This window comes from Ostrea edulis, chromosome 8, assembly GCF_947568905.1.
Source record: "Ostrea edulis chromosome 8, xbOstEdul1.1, whole genome shotgun sequence".
NCBI classification, from domain to species: domain Eukaryota; kingdom Metazoa; phylum Mollusca; class Bivalvia; order Ostreida; family Ostreidae; genus Ostrea; species Ostrea edulis.
Genome location: NC_079171.1, coordinates 50773287 through 50792432, shown reverse-complemented (window position 1 = coordinate 50792432; position 19146 = coordinate 50773287). Strand labels below are relative to the sequence as shown.

The 19146-nt window shown below is 36.6% G+C and overlaps 1 protein-coding gene across 1 annotated transcript; it reads left to right on the top strand.

Moving 5' to 3' along the window:
* Nucleotides 1-11240, top strand: LOC125663300 (angiopoietin-2-like). Its single transcript, XM_056147684.1, has 5 exons — nucleotides 1-301; nucleotides 2284-2420; nucleotides 6688-6781; nucleotides 8886-9053; nucleotides 11218-11240. The coding sequence occupies exons 1-5, from the start codon at nucleotides 1-3 to the stop codon at nucleotides 11238-11240; spliced, it is 723 nt and encodes a 240-aa protein (XP_056003659.1).
* Nucleotides 11241-19146: the final 7906 nt, after the last annotated feature.

Genomic DNA, 19146 nt, shown 5'->3' with positions numbered 1-19146 from the left:
ATGAAAAGCACCACTCTATGCATTCGCTGTTTTCTGCACGTCATGTTATGTACTTTGTCAAAAGCAGACATTATATCTCAACACTACATATTGGATCCTTCACTTGACAACAAGGTGTCGAACAACAGCCTGATGACAAAACACCATTCGGAATCTCTCATTGAGTGTTCCGCTAAGTGTGGTGAACTTTGTGTATGTTTTGGCTTTAATCCGCAACTAAAGAAGTGCCGTATCCATCAGTCATGTGACCCAGCAAATATGACCGTTGATGAAACAGGATGGAGGTACTTTCGCCCTAACGGTATGTTGTCTCGCTACCCTCATTTTAGGGAGTTGAACCTTGTTAAACTTCCCTTGGCCATCATGCACTGTTCGTATCAATATATTTCAAAGGAATGCCCCTTTTCACACCCTCGTTTTGTGGTGCAGGGATTTCAACAGTCTCGTTTAGTGTCAGCGTTTCGCAGGTTCTGTGCTCGTTGTAACCATCTAGTTTGCCAATACAACCTGTCAGTGGGTCAAATGCTGTCTAATTCACCTTTTAGATATACCGACGACATTTTATCTATTAACAATAATAACTTTCATTCTTATGTCAATTCCGCTCGCGCTGGCAAGTAAGAAAGTTTCCCAGTTTACTTTTGGAAGGTCGGTGGTCTCTTCAAAGGTACATTGTATCTGGGTTATCTCTTCCACCAATAAAAACTGGGCGCCACCAGATAACTAAAAAATATTGAGTGTGGCGGAAAACAGCAAAACAAACAATCAATCAATCATATGTCAATTCGATATATCCCTGCGGTATCGAAATGAAAGACACCACAGAGTCGTCCACTTCTGCTCCATACTTAGATATTTTATTGAAAGTATCATTAACTGTAAACGAGCAACTCAACTTTGTGACAAACGAGATGATTTCAGCTTCTCCATCGTCAACTTCCCGTCTTCAAAATAAATTATTTGAACAGTTCTCATCCAAGAAGACCCTTATCTTATTCAACAATTTTAAAGGTCATAATGACCCCCCCCCCCACAAAAAAAATCCCACGAAGTCATCTTTACCACATCTGTAAAGAACAGACGTCATGATTCCCAATCATCAGTTAGTTGTCATCTTTAATTCACTGTCATATCTTAACGAGAATCAATGTTGCTCTAATATTCGGAGAAATTGTTCTCTGTAGTTGATATTTAGCACTGATTTTTAAGAGCCCCTTTTGCTCGGAATGGCTCATTTTATATTATTGATGCAAACATTATGTGTACAAAAATTGGTCTCAAACAGAAATTAAACGTCAAGAACATGCATTCCGAGAATCATACAATTTGTCAGTATATTTTTGCTTTGTTTAAACATTGGACAAGTTGGTGGTAAATTGATTGTAGAGAAAATATTCCGAGTTCACCTTCACAGTATACATGTATCACATGATAAGGAAAATGTTACGATTATTATGACTGTTAATCTAGAGGATTAAAATTCATCTACACGTGCCTTTGCAAAATATTTTACTACCTGTCTGAATTCATGTAAACTATTTTAATATCAATCAAATAAGATGTATTCAAACATGGCGAGTCTAAATAAATGTAGGAGAGTTCCACTTCACCATCAGCTTTCACACACTTAACCCTTATAGTAGCTAGTTATATACTGCAAAAATAGTTTTAACGTCTTTGTTGTATTTACACGTGTAACTACCACTTCATGTAAACAAATGACATGCCCTTTGGAGTATAAGCATAATGTGATTTGGTTTAATTAGTGGCATCATTGTTACCAGATAATTATAAATAATCATTATTCACAAATATATTCCCAGAAAAGCTTTTGGTTTTCATCGATTTCTCAGTTGCACATATGGCAATTTCACGTCGACTTTGCAATGTGCGTAGTCGGCGCTATTTAGACGCGGATTTCAACCACACGATAAACTTCAACGGGCTTCTTGCTTTATCGTAAATATAACATAAATACAGTTCCGGCATATTTCTACTTACAATAGTGTTTGAATACATCTATCCTAATATGGATCGATTACTCTCAGAACACATAAACTATACCCTGATGTTGATCAACCTGCTATAATATTATAAAGCGTTCCTAACTTAGTGATCAAAGTCTCTCAAACACTTTACAGAGTACAGTCTTACTAGCCAATATAACTGAGAACGGATTCGTGGTTCTAAAATGATGCTTTTCATTATCAATGCTTACAACTAGATAAGAAATACGAATATGCTCAAAATGTTTATCTCTGTGGGTTTTTATTTTTCGTACAGATTGGGATAGGGACTGCGAGAAGCTTCAAGAAAATGGGCACACTCGATCAGGTGTTTACAAAATTAAACCATTTGGGAAATCAAGCCAAGCAATCAGCGTCTATTGCGATATGGAGACGAGTGGCGGAGGATGGACGGTATTTTTATCTATCTATCTATCTATCTATCTATCTATCTATCTCTGTACTTCTGTATCTCTCCGACATCTCTTGATAATTTTGAACACTCCTCCCAACCCGAAGGTCCCGCGCCATGCCAGATCGAAACATTTAACATAGATAGTGACTGATTTTTCGCCATTTGACTGAAAATAGAAACAAAAGTCGCGAGTATTAGGGATATATATGACCTTAAACCGGATGTCACAAGTCACAGTCGGCCTTTAACCTTCACTGTTACATCCTTGAACGCCATCAACTGGTCAATATATAGGACACTTCTCTTCCTGCTGGTGACGTCTCTAGCGGGAAGTTAAAATATCATACAGGGAAATCTATTTATTTATCTACAACGTATTAATCAACTATTTTATCTATCAATGTATTTATCAATCTATTGATCTATTCATTATTGTCCCGTGGGGATCCGGGTTAGAATAGGTCCTCAGTACCCCTTGCTTAAAGAGGCGACTAAATGGGGCGGTCCTTCGGATGAGACCGCAAAAACCGAGGTCCCGCGTTACAGCAAGTGTGGCACGATAAAGATCCCTCCCAATTCAATGGCCCTAAGCGCCGAGCATAGGCCTAAATTTTGCAGCCCTTCACCGGCAGTGGTGACGTCTCCATATGAGTGAAATATTCTCAAGAGGGACGTTAAAGAACATACAATCAATCAATATCATTATCATGGAATAACTATGGACTATGAAAAAGAAGGCAAATCTCAGTTTTCCGTACTTGTTTTGTAATGCTAAGAGAACGTATGCATTCTATTGTCGTCAAACAATTTTCCTGCCTGTACATGTAGCTTGGGAACTATGCATTGCGGGTGTTTCTAAATGTGGAACGGAAAACGGAGCGGAAATTTAAGAATGGAAATCATTTATGTACACGATATAACACAAAAAATCAGGCATATGCTTTAGTTTTTTTTATAATTGACTTTTTTCAGGAATTTGTTTACGAGGGGAAAATACATCTTAAAATTGATTAATGTATGTGAAGTTCATAGAAAATTGTAATTTCGACATTATACAGAGGAGTTACATGTAGCGAGCAGCGACTCTGACGAATAGAGAATGGAAATAACAAACAAGGTTTCTATGTAGCCCCTCGTGAAAAACCTCTTTCACGCACATGGATCTACACATTATTTATGTACGTTACGATACATGTATGATATCATTCAGTAATACGGTCATACAGAGGAAGTTGTATATATAAAAGAACGATAGATTATTATTGAGAGGACCATTTCATTTTAATTTAAACACGAATTCTCTGTTCGCTATTCCATGTATCAGGGTCATAATTCTCAGCTTATTCTATATTGAGATGTGTTAATCTTTTTTTTTCTCTCGTTGTAAACTGTCGCGGTGGTCTAGATAGAGGCAGAGCGTTCGCCCCGCATGCGGAAGGTGTGAATGTCACGGGTCCACGGAGATGACCTTAAAAACGGATGTCCCGTGTCACAGTAGGTTTGACACGCTAAGAACCCTCACTGCTCAATGGTCACAAGCGCCGAACATAGGCCTAAATTTGAAACCCTTCACCGGTCATGGTGACGTCTCCATATGAGTGAAAGATTCTCGAGAGAGGAACGTTAAACAATATACAATCACTCGCTGTACATATCTCTTTGGGTTACGCAGGATACCGGTATATGTACGAACTTTCATTTTAAATCAAATGAGACAAACTGTTTATACACTTGTTCGCTTTGATATTTGATGTAATACAGGGTATGAATATTATACATATGTACCAGGTGTATAACTAATATCAAATTCAATTATCATGAAAGCATTCTAGTTTGATTAAAAAAAGCTATATTATATATTTCAAAAGATATATTTGGAGAAAATCGTTGAGAAAATAATTTTATCATCTTAAATAGGGTATGAAATCGTTTCTTTAGGTGACAGTCAGAAAAAAAGTAATGAAATTTGAAATGTCAAACTATATTATTTTGATTGTGAAATAACAGTGAGAGAAGACCCCGGGGTCTGCAAATGACAAGCTGGGAAGAGGAGGTGGTACCCACAGACGCTAGTTTGATATTTTTCATAAGTTATAATGATTTTAAAGGGACTGATTCACGATTTCCCCCAAAATTTTGTTTTTCACTTTTAATGATCAAAATCTACAGTCTAAAAGATTTCACATAAAAAATAAGGTTATACATTATCACAGAAGCTCATTTTAGAGAGTTTATTATTTGTTTTGTAAACAAAGATTGCGGTATGGTATTGTTACGAAATTTTCAAAAGAAATGGATATTGATCTAAGTTTATTATATCTTTCACGTTTCAAGCATTCTTTGGGTAAAATGTGTCATTTAAAAGTTAAAGTTTGTGACTGCAAAATTAAGATGCTTTAATATATTACAAAATTAATATTTCACTGGTTTGTTTTGTATACATTAAAACACTCAAGTCTTTGTTTATATAACACAGATTTAAGGCTAATATATTGCTTTTATTCTTGCATTCAGAAGGTCAAAAGTTTGGCTGTCAACATTAAATGAGTTATATTTTTTAATATTTAACATCAAAAATGAAAAACATTTTTTTTTTTTCAAAAATCGTGAACCAGTCCCTTTAAAATACATATGCATTAGTATAAAGATTACGAAACGGCAGATTCTGAGGATGACTTCCCGTTATCTTTGTAATTTCTGCTTCCATTGTCTGACATCCTCATATTATCATTGCATACAATAGTTTCCGTTCTCCTTTTCAGCAAGGCCCGTTTATTGCCATGCAATATCCTTAGAATGCTTGCTTTCTTCTCAAGTAGAAGGTTTTAATCCAACTTCATGGGATATATAGGAAAAACTCGTCTTAATAACAGGAAGATCATGATAATTCATAGTAATACATGTATGTATGCACGCATCTCCAAGTAGTGTAGATTCAAGATAGTGCAAAACATACCATGCGGTGGTACAACAGTAGGAAATCAAACGCTTGCATAATCTAAACATCTTTGAAAATCTTCATCTCAACACCAACAGCGTCATTGATTATTCATAAAAAAAGTTCACAGGTCATGCAGAATCAGGTTTGCTGAAAGAACGACCGGGGGGGGGGGAGGTAGGTTGGGGGTCACAGTAGGGGTTAAAATTGAAATGGGAATATATAGGGAAATATCTTTTAAAATCCTTTTAAGTATATCCGAGTCATGCAATCATCTACGGTTACCGTAGAGCAAATTAAGGTTTGTTTACTCCAGGGAACTCTGAGAGGGTTGGGCAACTATAGAAGATCAAGGCTTTTAAAAAGTCTTTTCAAGGTTGATTAAGTAGTTGCGTTGAGTTTTAACGCTGTATTGGCAGTATTTCATCCATTTTCTGGTGGCTACGTAAATGAAATATGATCGATTTTGAAGGATTTTTAAATTTCCACAACGGTGAGCCTATTCTTTATCGACAACCATTAGCAGGGCCAAACCAAATCACACTAAATCATATCAAAATGCAAACGTTGCTAAGTTGTGTGGATTCCAGTTTTTAATGCTTCTGCGACTGAAGTCGGGATACATACTGCTTTTTGTCCTATCTGTCTGCCCGATTGTCCGAAATTAAAACCTTGCTCATAACTTTGATGTGGTCAGTGATGGTGCTCTCATATTTCGTTTGTAAATTGCTTGAGATAAGACCTTTTCTTATCGTACCAAAATTGTGAACCTTGTGACCTTGGAAGTTTGACCTGCATAAAAAACTAACCTAAGCAATGTCCCTTAAACTATTTAAGGTAGGGCTTTCATCTTTTGAACATGGAGTCCTGATAGCAAGACCTCACATTGCTTACCGTGATTGTTGTGACTATCATGGTTATGTCATAACCCTATGGGGCTGGGTTGGGGCCACACTATGGTGTGACATTTTCATGTGAATAACGCATACCCAAGGCGACTCGGGTTAGCGATGTGGCCCCTTGACCTCTGTTCATATCTTACTCCTTCCATAAAAGTGAGACTCGTGTAATTTTTTATTGTCCCGGGGCCGGTAGACCTATTCACAAAATATCTTGCGACTAAGATAAAAATTTGCAAACTGTAATTTTGTCATTTTTCATTTCTTGTAGATTTTCTTAATTGACATGTAAAGTACATCCATGGTTTATAGAACTTAGATACATACTTATGACTTTGTAATCGTATTGGATTTTTGGACAGAATTATTTTTTTTAATCGGAAGATATTTTGTGAATATAAAATATAAAATGTTTTCAACATTGTACAGGCTATTCAAAGACGAATTACAGGATCCGTGGACTTTTATCGAACGTGGAATGAATATAAAGTTGGTTTCGGGACCCCGGAGGCTTACTGGATTGGTATGTTGATTCTTATTGCGACAGTGCTATTCTAGTACGAACAGATTTTGTTCCCTTTCTTGACATGAACTATCATGATGGCTGATACAATCAACGCGGAGAATCAAGAAAGCTTAGATGGTACACTTAGTCAAGTAAATGAAATGGAGCTAATGGCTATATGAAATTTGTTTATGAAGCAGCGTAAAATCAACTGTCCTGCTTCAGCTGAAGTTGTAGACACATGAACGAATCACACGATGAAGAGGGTGTTATTAGTTTGACAATTATGACGTCACGCGCCCCGTGGTGTCTGTGCAGGGCTGTATCAGTTAAACAGCTACCGTAACTTCTGTATTTACGTATTTGCTTTCAGTTTCAACAGTTTTAATGATGTACATGATTTATCTATTTAATGTTATTGCTCATATTTTTAACTGTGATGTTTTTATGTTGTGATTATATGATGTTCAATGTGATACAATCAACGCGGAGAATCAAGAAAGCTTAGATGGTACACTTAGTCAAGTAAATCAAATGGAGCTAATGGCTATTTGAAATTTGTTGATGAAGCAGCGTAAAATCCAGCCCAGGTAAGGATGCTTAGATCCGGAGTTTGAAATGTTTGGTCCAACATGGAATATTTTTAACTGATCAGTATTGTTTAGGCCACATACAGAAATTGTTTGATTTCTATAGAGGGAAAAAACCCATAGAAGGACAACCTGAAAGTGCCACTGCCAAACACAGCATTATGCAAGGTGAAGATAACGAACAGTGATCAATCTCATAACTCCTATAAGCAATACAAAATATATAGTTGGGCAAACACGGACACCTGGACACACCAGAGGTGGGATCAGGTGCCTATGAGAAGTAAACATCCCCTGTTGACCGGTCACACCGGCCATCAGCCCCATATCCTGATCAGGTAAACGGAGTTATCCGCAGTCAAAATCAATGTGCCAATAACAGTTATCCGCAGTCAAAATCAATGTGCCAATAACGGCTTAATAATCGGTATGAAATACGTGAGACAGCATTTGATAGGTTGTATTGACGAACTAGATCGTTATAACGACGATAGAATTTGCGAAATGCTGACTTCAATCGAGACTGTTGAAACCCCATTACCATCGACTTGTTTGTCAGTAGCTTACCTCGATTTAAAAAACTGACTATACGCAGAACAAGCTCTTGCATATTGAATCAGTTGAGAGATATAAACCCCATATTCAGCTGATAATGGAATATTGCTACAAAAATATGGGAAGTTGACGATGGAGAAGCTGAAATCATTCGGTTTGTCATAAAGTTGAGTTGTCAGTTTGCCGTTAATGTCCACTTTCAATAAAATATCTAAGTATGAAGCAGAAGTGTATTACTTTAGATATAGAATGCGTGATCTCTTACTTATAATGATGCATCCTGATTGGATACTTATATGAATGGACACTTAGTTGAGATAAGACAAGAGTCAGGTAATAATATACAGACTGTTGGGGTGTGATGTCACAAATGCCTATATACTCTATGTCCTATATTACACAGAGGCACCCCGAATTTCTGATAGCCTCGATATGAATAGTGCTACAGGGTACCATTCAGCGGTTAAGAAACACATCATTTAAACTGCATTCTGTACCTTTCTATATCCATATATCTCATATGTATTGTCATCGAATTTCGACAATTCCAAGTGATTCCCGAAATATTTGAGAACCAATTAACACATTTGACTTATCTATTTACTGGCTATTATATTGGTGTCGCTGAGGGATCCGTTCTTTCTACGAATACACAGATGTATGTGCAACAAAAATGAGGAAAGGCATCTTATAACCTTCATCTTATCATATTTTGAAGTTGGAAAAACTCACCTCGATTTGAAAATACATGTCAAATAGTTCCAATGGAGAAAATGCTGCTTTTTTCACTAGTAATTCACACAGTTTTATGAACATCTGACACAGACACGCTATCAATCCATTCTCTGCTCAATGAGACAATTGAAGAAAGTAACTTATTCATGAACCCAATCAATATGATTGAAACAAACGTGTGTATAATTACTTTGTTCTAAATATCCTTCATAGACAATTATTGATATTTTGTATCATTTCAGGAAATGACGTAATCCATCAACTCACGAAGGGCAGGAACACGTCCTTGTATGTTGCCATCACGTTACAAAATGATACAACGCTGTACGAGTTGTATGAACAGTTCTCCGTGTCTGATGAGGCAGATAAATACAGGCTCTTAGTGAATGGATCAGCGACTGGAACCCTCGGTACGTCAAAAGAGAGAGAGAGAGAGAGAGAGAGAGAGAGAGAGAGAGAGAGAGAGAGAGAGAGAGAGAGAGAGCGAGAGAGAGAGAGAGAGTTGATTGATTGAATATTGTTTTACGTCCCTCGAGAGAATATTTCACTCATATGGAGACGTCACCACTGTCGGTGAAGGGCTGCGAAATTTAGGCATATTCTCGGCGCTTATGGCCATTGAGCAGGAAGGGATCTTTATCGTGCCACACTTGCTGTGACACGGGGCCTCGGTTTTTGCGGTCTCAGAGAGAGAGAGAGAGAGAGTGAGAGAGAGAGAGAGAGAGAGAGAGAGAGAGAGAGAGAATTGGTCCAAGTGGCCTTAACTTTTGAAAAAAAGCATATACAGAAACTGTATTGTGTACATGCAAGGTGAAGATAACGAACAGTGATCAATCTCATAACTCCTACAAGCAATACAAAATAGATAGTTGGGCATACACGGACCCCTGGACACACCAGAGGTGGGATCAGGTGCCTAGGAGGAGTAAGCATCCCTTGTTGACCGGTCACACCCGCCGTGATCCCCATATCCTGACCAGGTAAACGGAGTTATCCGCAGTCAAAATCAGTGTGCCAAGAACGACTTAACAATCGGTATGAAACACGTCAGACAGCATTTGACCCAATGCGAGGTTGTATTGACGAACTAGATCGTTATAACGACCATAGAATTTGCGAAATGCTGACTTCAATCGAGACTGTTGAAATCCCTGTACCATCAACTTGTTTGTCAGTAGCTTACCTCGATTTATAAACTTACTATACCCAGAACAAGCTCTTGCATATCGAATCAGTTGAGATATATAAACACCATATGCAGGTGAAAATGGAATATTGCTACATAAATGTGGGAAGTTGACGATGGAGAAGATGAAATCATCCCGTTTGTCATACAGTTGAGTTGTTAGTTTGCCGTTAATGTCTACTTTCAATAGAATATCTAAGTATGAAGCAGAAGTGGACGACTCTGTGGTGACCTTTATTTCGAGCTCACAGGGATATATCAAATCGACATATGAATGAAAGCTATTTGTACATTCAGTGATTTTTGGGGGCTAAAATGCCACTGATATTCGGCTGTTTCTCCTCACTAAAATTAGCTATTTTTTCCCAATTTTATATATATATATATATAAAGCACAGAAAATTTCACTTTATGTGGATACCCACTTCCGCTCCTACCCGGGGTTGAACTCACGACCTGCGGAACCAAATCTCCTAGCAGCATGTAACCAGCGCGCTAGACCGCTCGACCATCTAGGCAAGTCAGCCTAGATGGTCGTGAGTTCAACCCCGGGTAGGGGCGGAAGTGGGTATCCACATAAAGTGAAATTTTCTGTGCTTTATATTAATTATTTCTTCACTTAGGGCAGTTATGTTTATTTAAGAGTTCATTGCTATTTCTGTGCTTTATATATATATATATATATGTTTTTCCCAATTTCAAATCTAGGAAAATTAAGTCATTTAAAAAAAGGCTACCGTATATTGCTGACAAAGAGTAAATACGTTTTTTTCTTCAGTTTTATTCTCCAAAGCACTGCACATGCAAAAGGTTTTGTAAAGAATATGTAAAACAACAGAGGCATCCATATAAGCAGATATGCAACGAAGTATATAATTTCCAGGTACACATTAAGCCATATTGTTGACAATATAGTTTGACCACATATGTAGGGTCAGGCTAATAACAGGAAGTGGCCAACAGTATAAGGTTTTACTAAAATCCGAAAAATACAAACAGGAGAGACATTCTGGAAACTTGATTATTAATATAATTTTTACAAGATTATGGGAACAAATGCTGGTGAATTGATAATTATTATTTTGTTTATGGAATTAGACAGTAAGTATTTCTTAGAAAAAGTAAATAATATCTATGCAAGGTGTGACTTTTCCAATACATATTTAATGTTAAATAATGATTTATTTTATGGTTTTAAATCAGATCTGAATTAAACCTCCAAAAAAAAAAAAAAATGTTATTTGATTATTTTATGCATCTTTACCATTTTAATTTACTAATGAGTGATTTTTACCAATTTGAGGAAATTGTCGCAAATTTTTTCCCAATTCAAAAGGAGGGGTGTTAGTTTGAAAAAAAAAAAATCACTGTACATCTTGTACATTTAGATAAAGAGGAGGAGGCTGACTGAGTAATCTTTTTAACCCCCTCTGGTGTCTTTTATATGTATATTGCATCCTTGTCACGGATTAGTATGTACTCCTTACTAAAATCTTAAAATCGTGCACAGCAGCAGTTAAAGCTTTAGTGAGGGATCACTCGGTGCCTTAAGAGTGATCCATCTTCCAAACAGCAGGTTTATTTACCACGAAATGCACAATTTATACGTCGTCAACCGCTGATACAAAAAATCAGTGGTGATTTCGAGGCCTGTTTATGCCATGACCGCATCAAAACATTGGTAATGAATGACCCTTCACATACTAGTATAGAATTGAGAATCACGGGTATTTCGGATTTGAATGATCACAAAATTGGACACCCCCCCCCTCCGGTGTTGCGGGAGGCGTTGGTACATTAAAGAACCCTCATTCCTTCAGAGATAAGCATAGATCAAAACAAATTTACCACGGAGGATCTCTCCTATAAATCATTCAAAATGAATGGATGATCGTTCAACCATCTAATGACATTGTGAAGTTTTGATGAATTGTCTCCACTTATTCAGACCATTATCCAAATTGATTTTAAGACTATTCCATGATTACGGGAAACCATTTTTTTGGGGAAATCAACATGTTTATGTACGATGAAATATCTCAAAAATATTTATACTGGTATTGAAAAATGAAATCTGAAAACAATCACAATTATGTCGATAAATTTGCGCATGCTTTAATTACAATTGCTACTCTAAAACAGCATAGGACGCTTAAATGAAGGTAAAACAAAGTGTTACCTCCATTTTCATTACAGATCTTTATTTCAATAAACTAAAACGATTTTTCAGCCATTAAGGTCTTAAAATTCAAATGTGTTTCACATTACACTTTCTTGGTAATTCACAACGGTACATACTGTATAGGGCAATAATTTCACGGGTCGTAATTTTCGCGTTTTAAATTTTTTTAAGACATATTCGTGTGTTCATAAATTCGCGGATTCGAATAACTATAAGCCCCCCCCCCCCCCCCCGAAAAAAAACCCCACATTGTGTATTAAAGAATAATAAAATAGTCAAGGTTGCTTAAATTCGCGAATTTATTTAGACCGCGAATATAGGAAAATATCCGCCGCGATTTATTTTCCCTCTAGATTCTATACGGTATATAAAAGTGGATTGTTTTTGAAAATATGGTTACTTAAAAGTAGAACTAAATGAATATTGATTTTCTTCCACCAAATCCCCCTATTCAGAATCATCTGTTACATTGCTGTATTTGTGGGTGTCCACCAAATATCACAATTGTTAAACCCAAGAGAAAGATATAACCTTGAATCTACAAAATATGTTAGTATGTTTTACATCGAACATTAATGTCCAGTTTCTGAGGTTCATTATTTATATCTCATTAGTGAACTATTCTCTTTCGAAGGGCCCGCCAGAAAGGCGGCTTCAGCAAATGTTGCAATTTTGCATTGTTGCTTCGAGCGAAACTAGCATAAGATGACACACCATCCCTTACCGAAATACAGAGGTTCTAGTGAACAGTTGTGGTAAATCTGCCACACGATTGCGGCAGATCTCTGACAAATGTTTACCTAACATTTGTGGCAAATTCATAGTTGCCATGCAAATTATTTTTGCGGCAATCTGTTCTGGCAAGTTTGCAGCAAACAATCTTGGGGGAAACAGATACAGAAGTACAAATACAAGCTAGCTTAATTATCTTTGATAATAAGAAAGTTACAAATCTAGTCATTCATTATTTATTTGTTTTACCCAACCAATACAAAAATTCAAGTAAACAATTTTCAATATTATTTTTCACTTTTCAAGTTTTCACATTTCGTTCTTTAAGAAGTTAGAAAAAGCGATGTCATACATTTTTAATATGTAACAACCACGGAAGTCTATCTCATAATGAATAATTTAAAATAATAATAATAAAAAATAACATGACTATTCTTAATGAGAAACACATGGTAGGGCATAGCATAAGTTCTTCACTTCTTAAAGATTTATGAAAAATGATCCCACATCAATCTGTAAATGCGTTTCATGTAATGTTATATGTACAGTGCTGCAAATAAAACACGCCCTTATACCTGAAAACAAGAATATCAAAGTGCATCCAACCAATGGACTACTTCATAAGAGGAATGACTTACACAATAATCACTGTTGAAATGAAGGGGTTAATTGATTGTATCTTGCTTAACGTATCTCTCGAGAATTTGTGAGGTATGAACTTCACGGGTCCTCGGAGATGACCTTGAAAACGGGCCACAGTAGTTGTGGCACGCTAAAGAACCTTCACTGCTCAATGGTCGTAAGTACTGAGTATAGGCCCTTCATCAGTCTTGGTGACATCTCCATATGAGTGAAATATTCTCGAGAGAGAAATAGGTTAAACAATACACAATCAATCATATTTTTCTGTTGGGTATTTTTTTGTCTTCCACCACAACACGGAAAGGGACATAGAAATACCGGTGTTCGTGCGTCCGTCCGTCCGTCCCACTTCACTTTGTGGACACAACTCCTCAGAAACCGCTCATAGGATTTTGTTCATATTAAGTCGGATTGTTAGTTACCATGTGTAGTTGATCATATTTCGCTGCCAGTTTGATTCGACAATTTTACAGGAGTTATGTGACTTTGTTGAATTTGTACATGCTACACTACAGTATAGAAACACTTTGTGGACGCAACTCCTCAGAAACCGCCCAACGGATTTTGTTCATAATTTGTAAGATTTTTAGTCACCATGTATAGTTGATAATATTATGCCGCAATTTTGATTCGACAATTTTTACAGGAGTTATGGAACTTTGTTGAATTTGTACATGCTACACTACAGGAACACTTTGTGGACGCAACTCTTCCAAAACCCCTTCATGGGATGTTGTTCAAATTTTATAGGAATTTTAGTCACCATATGTAGTTGATCATAATGCGCCGTCATTTTGATTCGACAAATTTTACAGGAGTTATGGAACTTTTGTGCTTCAACTTTTTTTCGGCGTTGGGGGACATGGCTACGTGTAGCAATCTTGTTTCTTGAATGATTGTTATCCTTTCAGAAGTCAACAAAGAAAGACGTTTTATTATTTATATGTTTTTGATTATTTCTTTAAAATATGAACTAGATTTAAGTACTAAAATATCATATTGTTGACCCATTCCCTGATTTGAAAGGAACAGCCAATACATCCTTTGACCTTGAGGGTGCCCCATATTTGGTAATGCTTACATGGACAAGTGGTGCTTAACAAAATCAGATTGAACTAGTTTGCAACAAATTATAATTTAAATTAAGTGAATTAAATGAAAGTAACAATTATCAAAACAGAATGACAATCCTTCGAACAGAGCGCCAGGGAAATGTGACAAATCTTACCACAGTATCAGCATCAGGATCAGCAACTTTGGTCAAAACACTATATGTATGCAAAATGTACTTTAAAATGTGGTGCAAAGGTTATCAGCAAAATAGTGTGCAAGTACATGGTGTTACACTTTGGAAATGTGAACTTTCATTAAAACAAACTGAAGGACCTCCGTGGCCGAGTGGTTAGAGCATCGTGCTCAAAATCACACGGCGTCTCACCCCTGCTCGCCGCGAGTTCGAATCCTGATCGCGCCGGTAAATGAGAAAGTTTCCCAGTTTACTTTCGGAAGGTCGGTGGTCTCTTCCCGGGTACATTGTATATGAGTTCTCTCTTCCACCAATAAAAACTGAAAAAATTGTTGAGTGTGGCGGAAAACAGCAAAACAATAAACAATTTAATACAAACTGTGCATCTATTTACAACTATCATGTCTGCTGTCTCCACCTGTCATCAGGATTTGTCGATCCTTAAGTTCATCTGTTTGTCATCTGCAACAAGTTCAATCAGTTCATGTACAAATGTCTGTAATTAAGTATCCATTCATTATTCAAGTTAATAGACTTAAGTGCTACATGTAATAACTGTTAAATTTAGTTAAATTATCAGATATCAATTACTTCCTTGTGGCCAAAAGAATTTTCACAAGTTGATATAATTTGAATTTCTTGCCAAGTTTCGTCTGAAAAGAGAACATCGGAAATGAAAGAAGATAACGAACAGTGATCAATCTCATAACTCCTGTAAACAAAATAAAATCGAAAGAGTTGGACAAACACGGATCCATGGATATACCAGAGGTGGGATCAGGTGCCTAGGAGGAGTAAGCATCCCTTGTCGACCGGTCACAACCGGCATGATCCCTATATCTTGATCAGGTAAATGTAGTTATCCGTGAAAAGTTTACAGTAAATCCAGAATAGAAAGGCTCGCCTAAGTTTCTGTCGCAGTTGAGATGATGATAAGCCGTCACTTATTATTGATCCTTAGAATTTTTCTTTGTAAACAAATCCATCATCTTAAGGTGTCGTGCTATAATCACTCGCAACCAGCGCAGATTTCACCCAGTCTTCACCACTTTCTAAGTTCTCTACGTTTTGTTATTGTATTGGATCACTGTAAATCCCATTTTCTACATATTTTCCAGGGTCTATGAAACTGTAATTTTAAAATTAATAAATTACAAATGTTGAATATTTCCTCTGAAAAGAAAAACAATACCCCTAATAAGACGAGTTTTTAAGAATTAAAATTTTAGAAGATATTTATTCCAATTTCAAGGAGATAGATACAAGTTTCTCAGCTGAAAAGTAAAACTTATACGGTACCAATTTTGATGCATCAGATGCGCATGTCGACAAATATCGTCTCTTCAGTGATGCTTAAGCCAACATTTTTGGATATTCGAAATAATAAACTTTGTTAGAGCTAAAAGGAAAACCAGAATGCCAAAAACTGGAGCCAAATTTGTCCAAGGATCAGAGCTATGCATGAGGGAGATAATCCTTAATTTTGAAATGAATTTCTAAATTTTATCACAGCAATTAAATGTACATCCGTATTTTCAAGCTAGTAACGAAGTACTTAGCTACCGGGCTGTAGAAACCCACGGGGACTAACTGTCCACCTGCAGAGACCTCGACCCAGGGGTCGTAATGTAAAAATATATATCTATGGGAAGCAGGACTACAAGTAGCTGCAGAACTGTAGCTTTCTGAAAAAATATTTTGACGGAACAGAGAGCTACAGATCCACCCCTTATAAAAACCTTCGATTTACGGCACACAAAACGTTGCGCACGGTTGAGGCCTGATATCGTTGTATTCTTGTGTTGCTGTCTCATAAATGTAGTATAAAAAAAAATCTTCACATATTTTCTTACTATACTTGTGTCCAAACATACATTCAAACATTCATTAAAGCCCCATACAACCCGAAAACTCCCAGCTTCAAATGATTTCGTTTATTGTGTGACTGTTTCATACCGATTGTAAGGTCGTTCTTGGTACACTGATTATGAGTATGGATTACTCCGTTTACCTGATCAAGACATAGGACCCACGACGGATGTCACCGGTCGACAGGGGATGCTTACTCCTCCTAGGCACCTGAGCCCACCTCTGGTATATCCAGGGGTCCGTGTTTGCCTAACTCTCTATTTTGTATTGCTTATAAGAGTTATGAGATTGATCACTGGTCGGTATCGTCACGTTTCATGATGCATTTCACGGAAAGTTGGTGACATCAAATGAAGGTTTTCCAAAGTGCAAACTTAATGAAACAATTAAATTTTACTCCATGTAAAACAATCAAATAACATAAAAATATAATGAAACATTGTATTTCATTTCTCACTATAGGTGACCGTTTGAGGAATGGGACATTCACCGATTCGAATTCTGTATGGACATATGTAACCGACCTTGCCGCTGGTAATCCTTTCAGTACACGTGACCAGGATAATGATTCATGGGAAGGAAATTGTGCCGTGTTTTTCCAGGGAGCATGATGGTTTAATGCCTGCCTTAATACCCACTTAAACGGTCGTTGGAATTCCAAGGATTGGTACAGACTATGGCATCCGGTCGTTCGTTACAGTACCGAGGTGAAAGGAACATTGATGATGATAAAATCGCGTTAAATACGTCGATTCTGATTAATGATGGGAGAAAAACGTTAGGAAGATGATAACAGAAAGAGCCAAACAGCTATTTATACATATAGAATTATAGTTTGTTTGGTAAAATTCTTATCTTTGGGTAAAAATATCACCTTTTTTAGCTCACCTGAGCTAAAGGCTCAAGTGAGCTTTTCTGATCGCCTGTTGTCCGTCTGTCTGTCCGTCTGTAAACTTTTTATATTTTCAACTTCTTAAGAACCACTGGATCAATTTCAACCAAAGTTGGCCAAACGCATCCTTGGGTGAAGGGCTTGCAAGTTTGTTGAAATGAAGGGTCATGCCCTTTTCAAAGGGGAGACAATCACAAACAAATGTAAAAATAGGGTGGGGTCATTTAAAAATCTTGTTAAAACCACTGGGCCAGAAAAGCTGAAATTTACATGAAAGCTTCCTGATATAGTGCAGATTTCAGATTTTTAAAAATCATGGCCTTTGGGGGTTGGATGGGGCTACAGTAGGGGATGAAAGTTTTACATACAAATATATATGAAAAAAATCTTTAAAAAATCTTAAGAATTACTGAGCCAGAAAAGCTGTTATTTACATGAAAGTTTTCTGACATAGTGCAGATTTAAATTTGTTAAAATCATCCCCCCCCCTGGGGATATGATGGGGCCACAAGGGGGATCAAGGATCAAATATATAGGGAAAACCTTTAAAAATCTTCTTTTCAAGAACCACTTAGCCAGAAAAGCTGATATTTACATTAAAGCTTTCTAACATAGTGTAGATTCAAGTTTGTGCAAAGTATGGCTCCCAGGGGTAGGATGAGGCCAAAAAAGGGGGGATCAAAGTTTTACATAGAAATATAGGAAAAATGTTTAAAAATCTTCTCCTCAAGAACCAATCAGTCAGAAGAGCTGAGATTTACATGACAGCTTTCTGACACAGTGTTGATTCAATTTTGTTCAAATAATGTACCCCGGGGTTAGGTTGGGGCCAAAATAGGGGATCAAAGTTTTATAGAGAAACATAGGACAGATCTTTAAAACTCTCTTCTCAAGAACCAATGAGCTAGAGGAGCTGAGATTTACATGAAAGCTTCCTGACATAGTGCAGATTCAAGTTTGTTTAAAGTATGGCCCCAGGAGTAAGTTGGGTTACAATAAGGGATGAAAGTTTTACATCCAATTATATAGAGAAAATCTTTAAAAATCTTCTTCTCAAGAACCATTGGGCCAAAGAAGTTGAAATTTACATGAAATCTTTCTGACATAGTGCAGATTCAAGTTTGCAAAAATCATGGCCTCCAGGGTAGGTTGGTGCCACAATAGGGACAAAGGTTTTACATGCAAATATATATGGAAAGTCTTCGGATATGGGCCAAGGTGACTCAGGTGAGCGATGTGGCCCACGGGCATCTAGTTTTTACTATTGTAAATCGTTTTATTCTTTATTTGCAAATATTTGAATTAATTTATATTTGTTGTGGTATCTGGTACTTCCCTGATTATAACTTGTAAAAGATGATGCGATAAAGTAAAAAGCATCAAATTTTAGATTACCTGTAGAGACAGGACGATGGTTAAACATTCCAAGAAATGAAAGAGTATGCACTACATGTAATAATAATGATTTGGCTGATGAGTTCCATTATTTATATGCACTGATGAAACTATTAAGAAATCAAGATTGGAAAACTTAGATACAAATAGATCAGATAGATATAAATTTAAACAGCTTCTTAATTGTAAAAATGTTCTTGTACTTAAAATATTATGTAAATGTTTAATGGTTATATGGGAGAGGGCATGTCCTCCATCTTAACTGCATGCTATGTACAATATTGTATTATATATTACGAATTACTTCTCTACAATACACATGTTGTATTTATTTGAAAATAAATAATTTTGTTGTTGTG

What these genes read in the sequence shown, in the direction of transcription:
- LOC125663300 (XM_056147684.1), top strand. Translation starts at nt 1, where the DNA reads ATGAAAAGCACCACTCTATGCATTCGCTGTTTTCTGCACGTCATGTTA. An exon ending in CGAGTGGCGGAGGATGGACG is followed by an intron (nt 2,421 to 6,687) that starts GTATTTTTATCT and finishes AACATTGTACAG; the next exon opens with GCTATTCAAAGACGAATTAC. An exon ending in CCCGGAGGCTTACTGGATTG is followed by an intron (nt 6,782 to 8,885) that starts GTATGTTGATTC and finishes GTATCATTTCAG; the next exon opens with GAAATGACGTAATCCATCAA.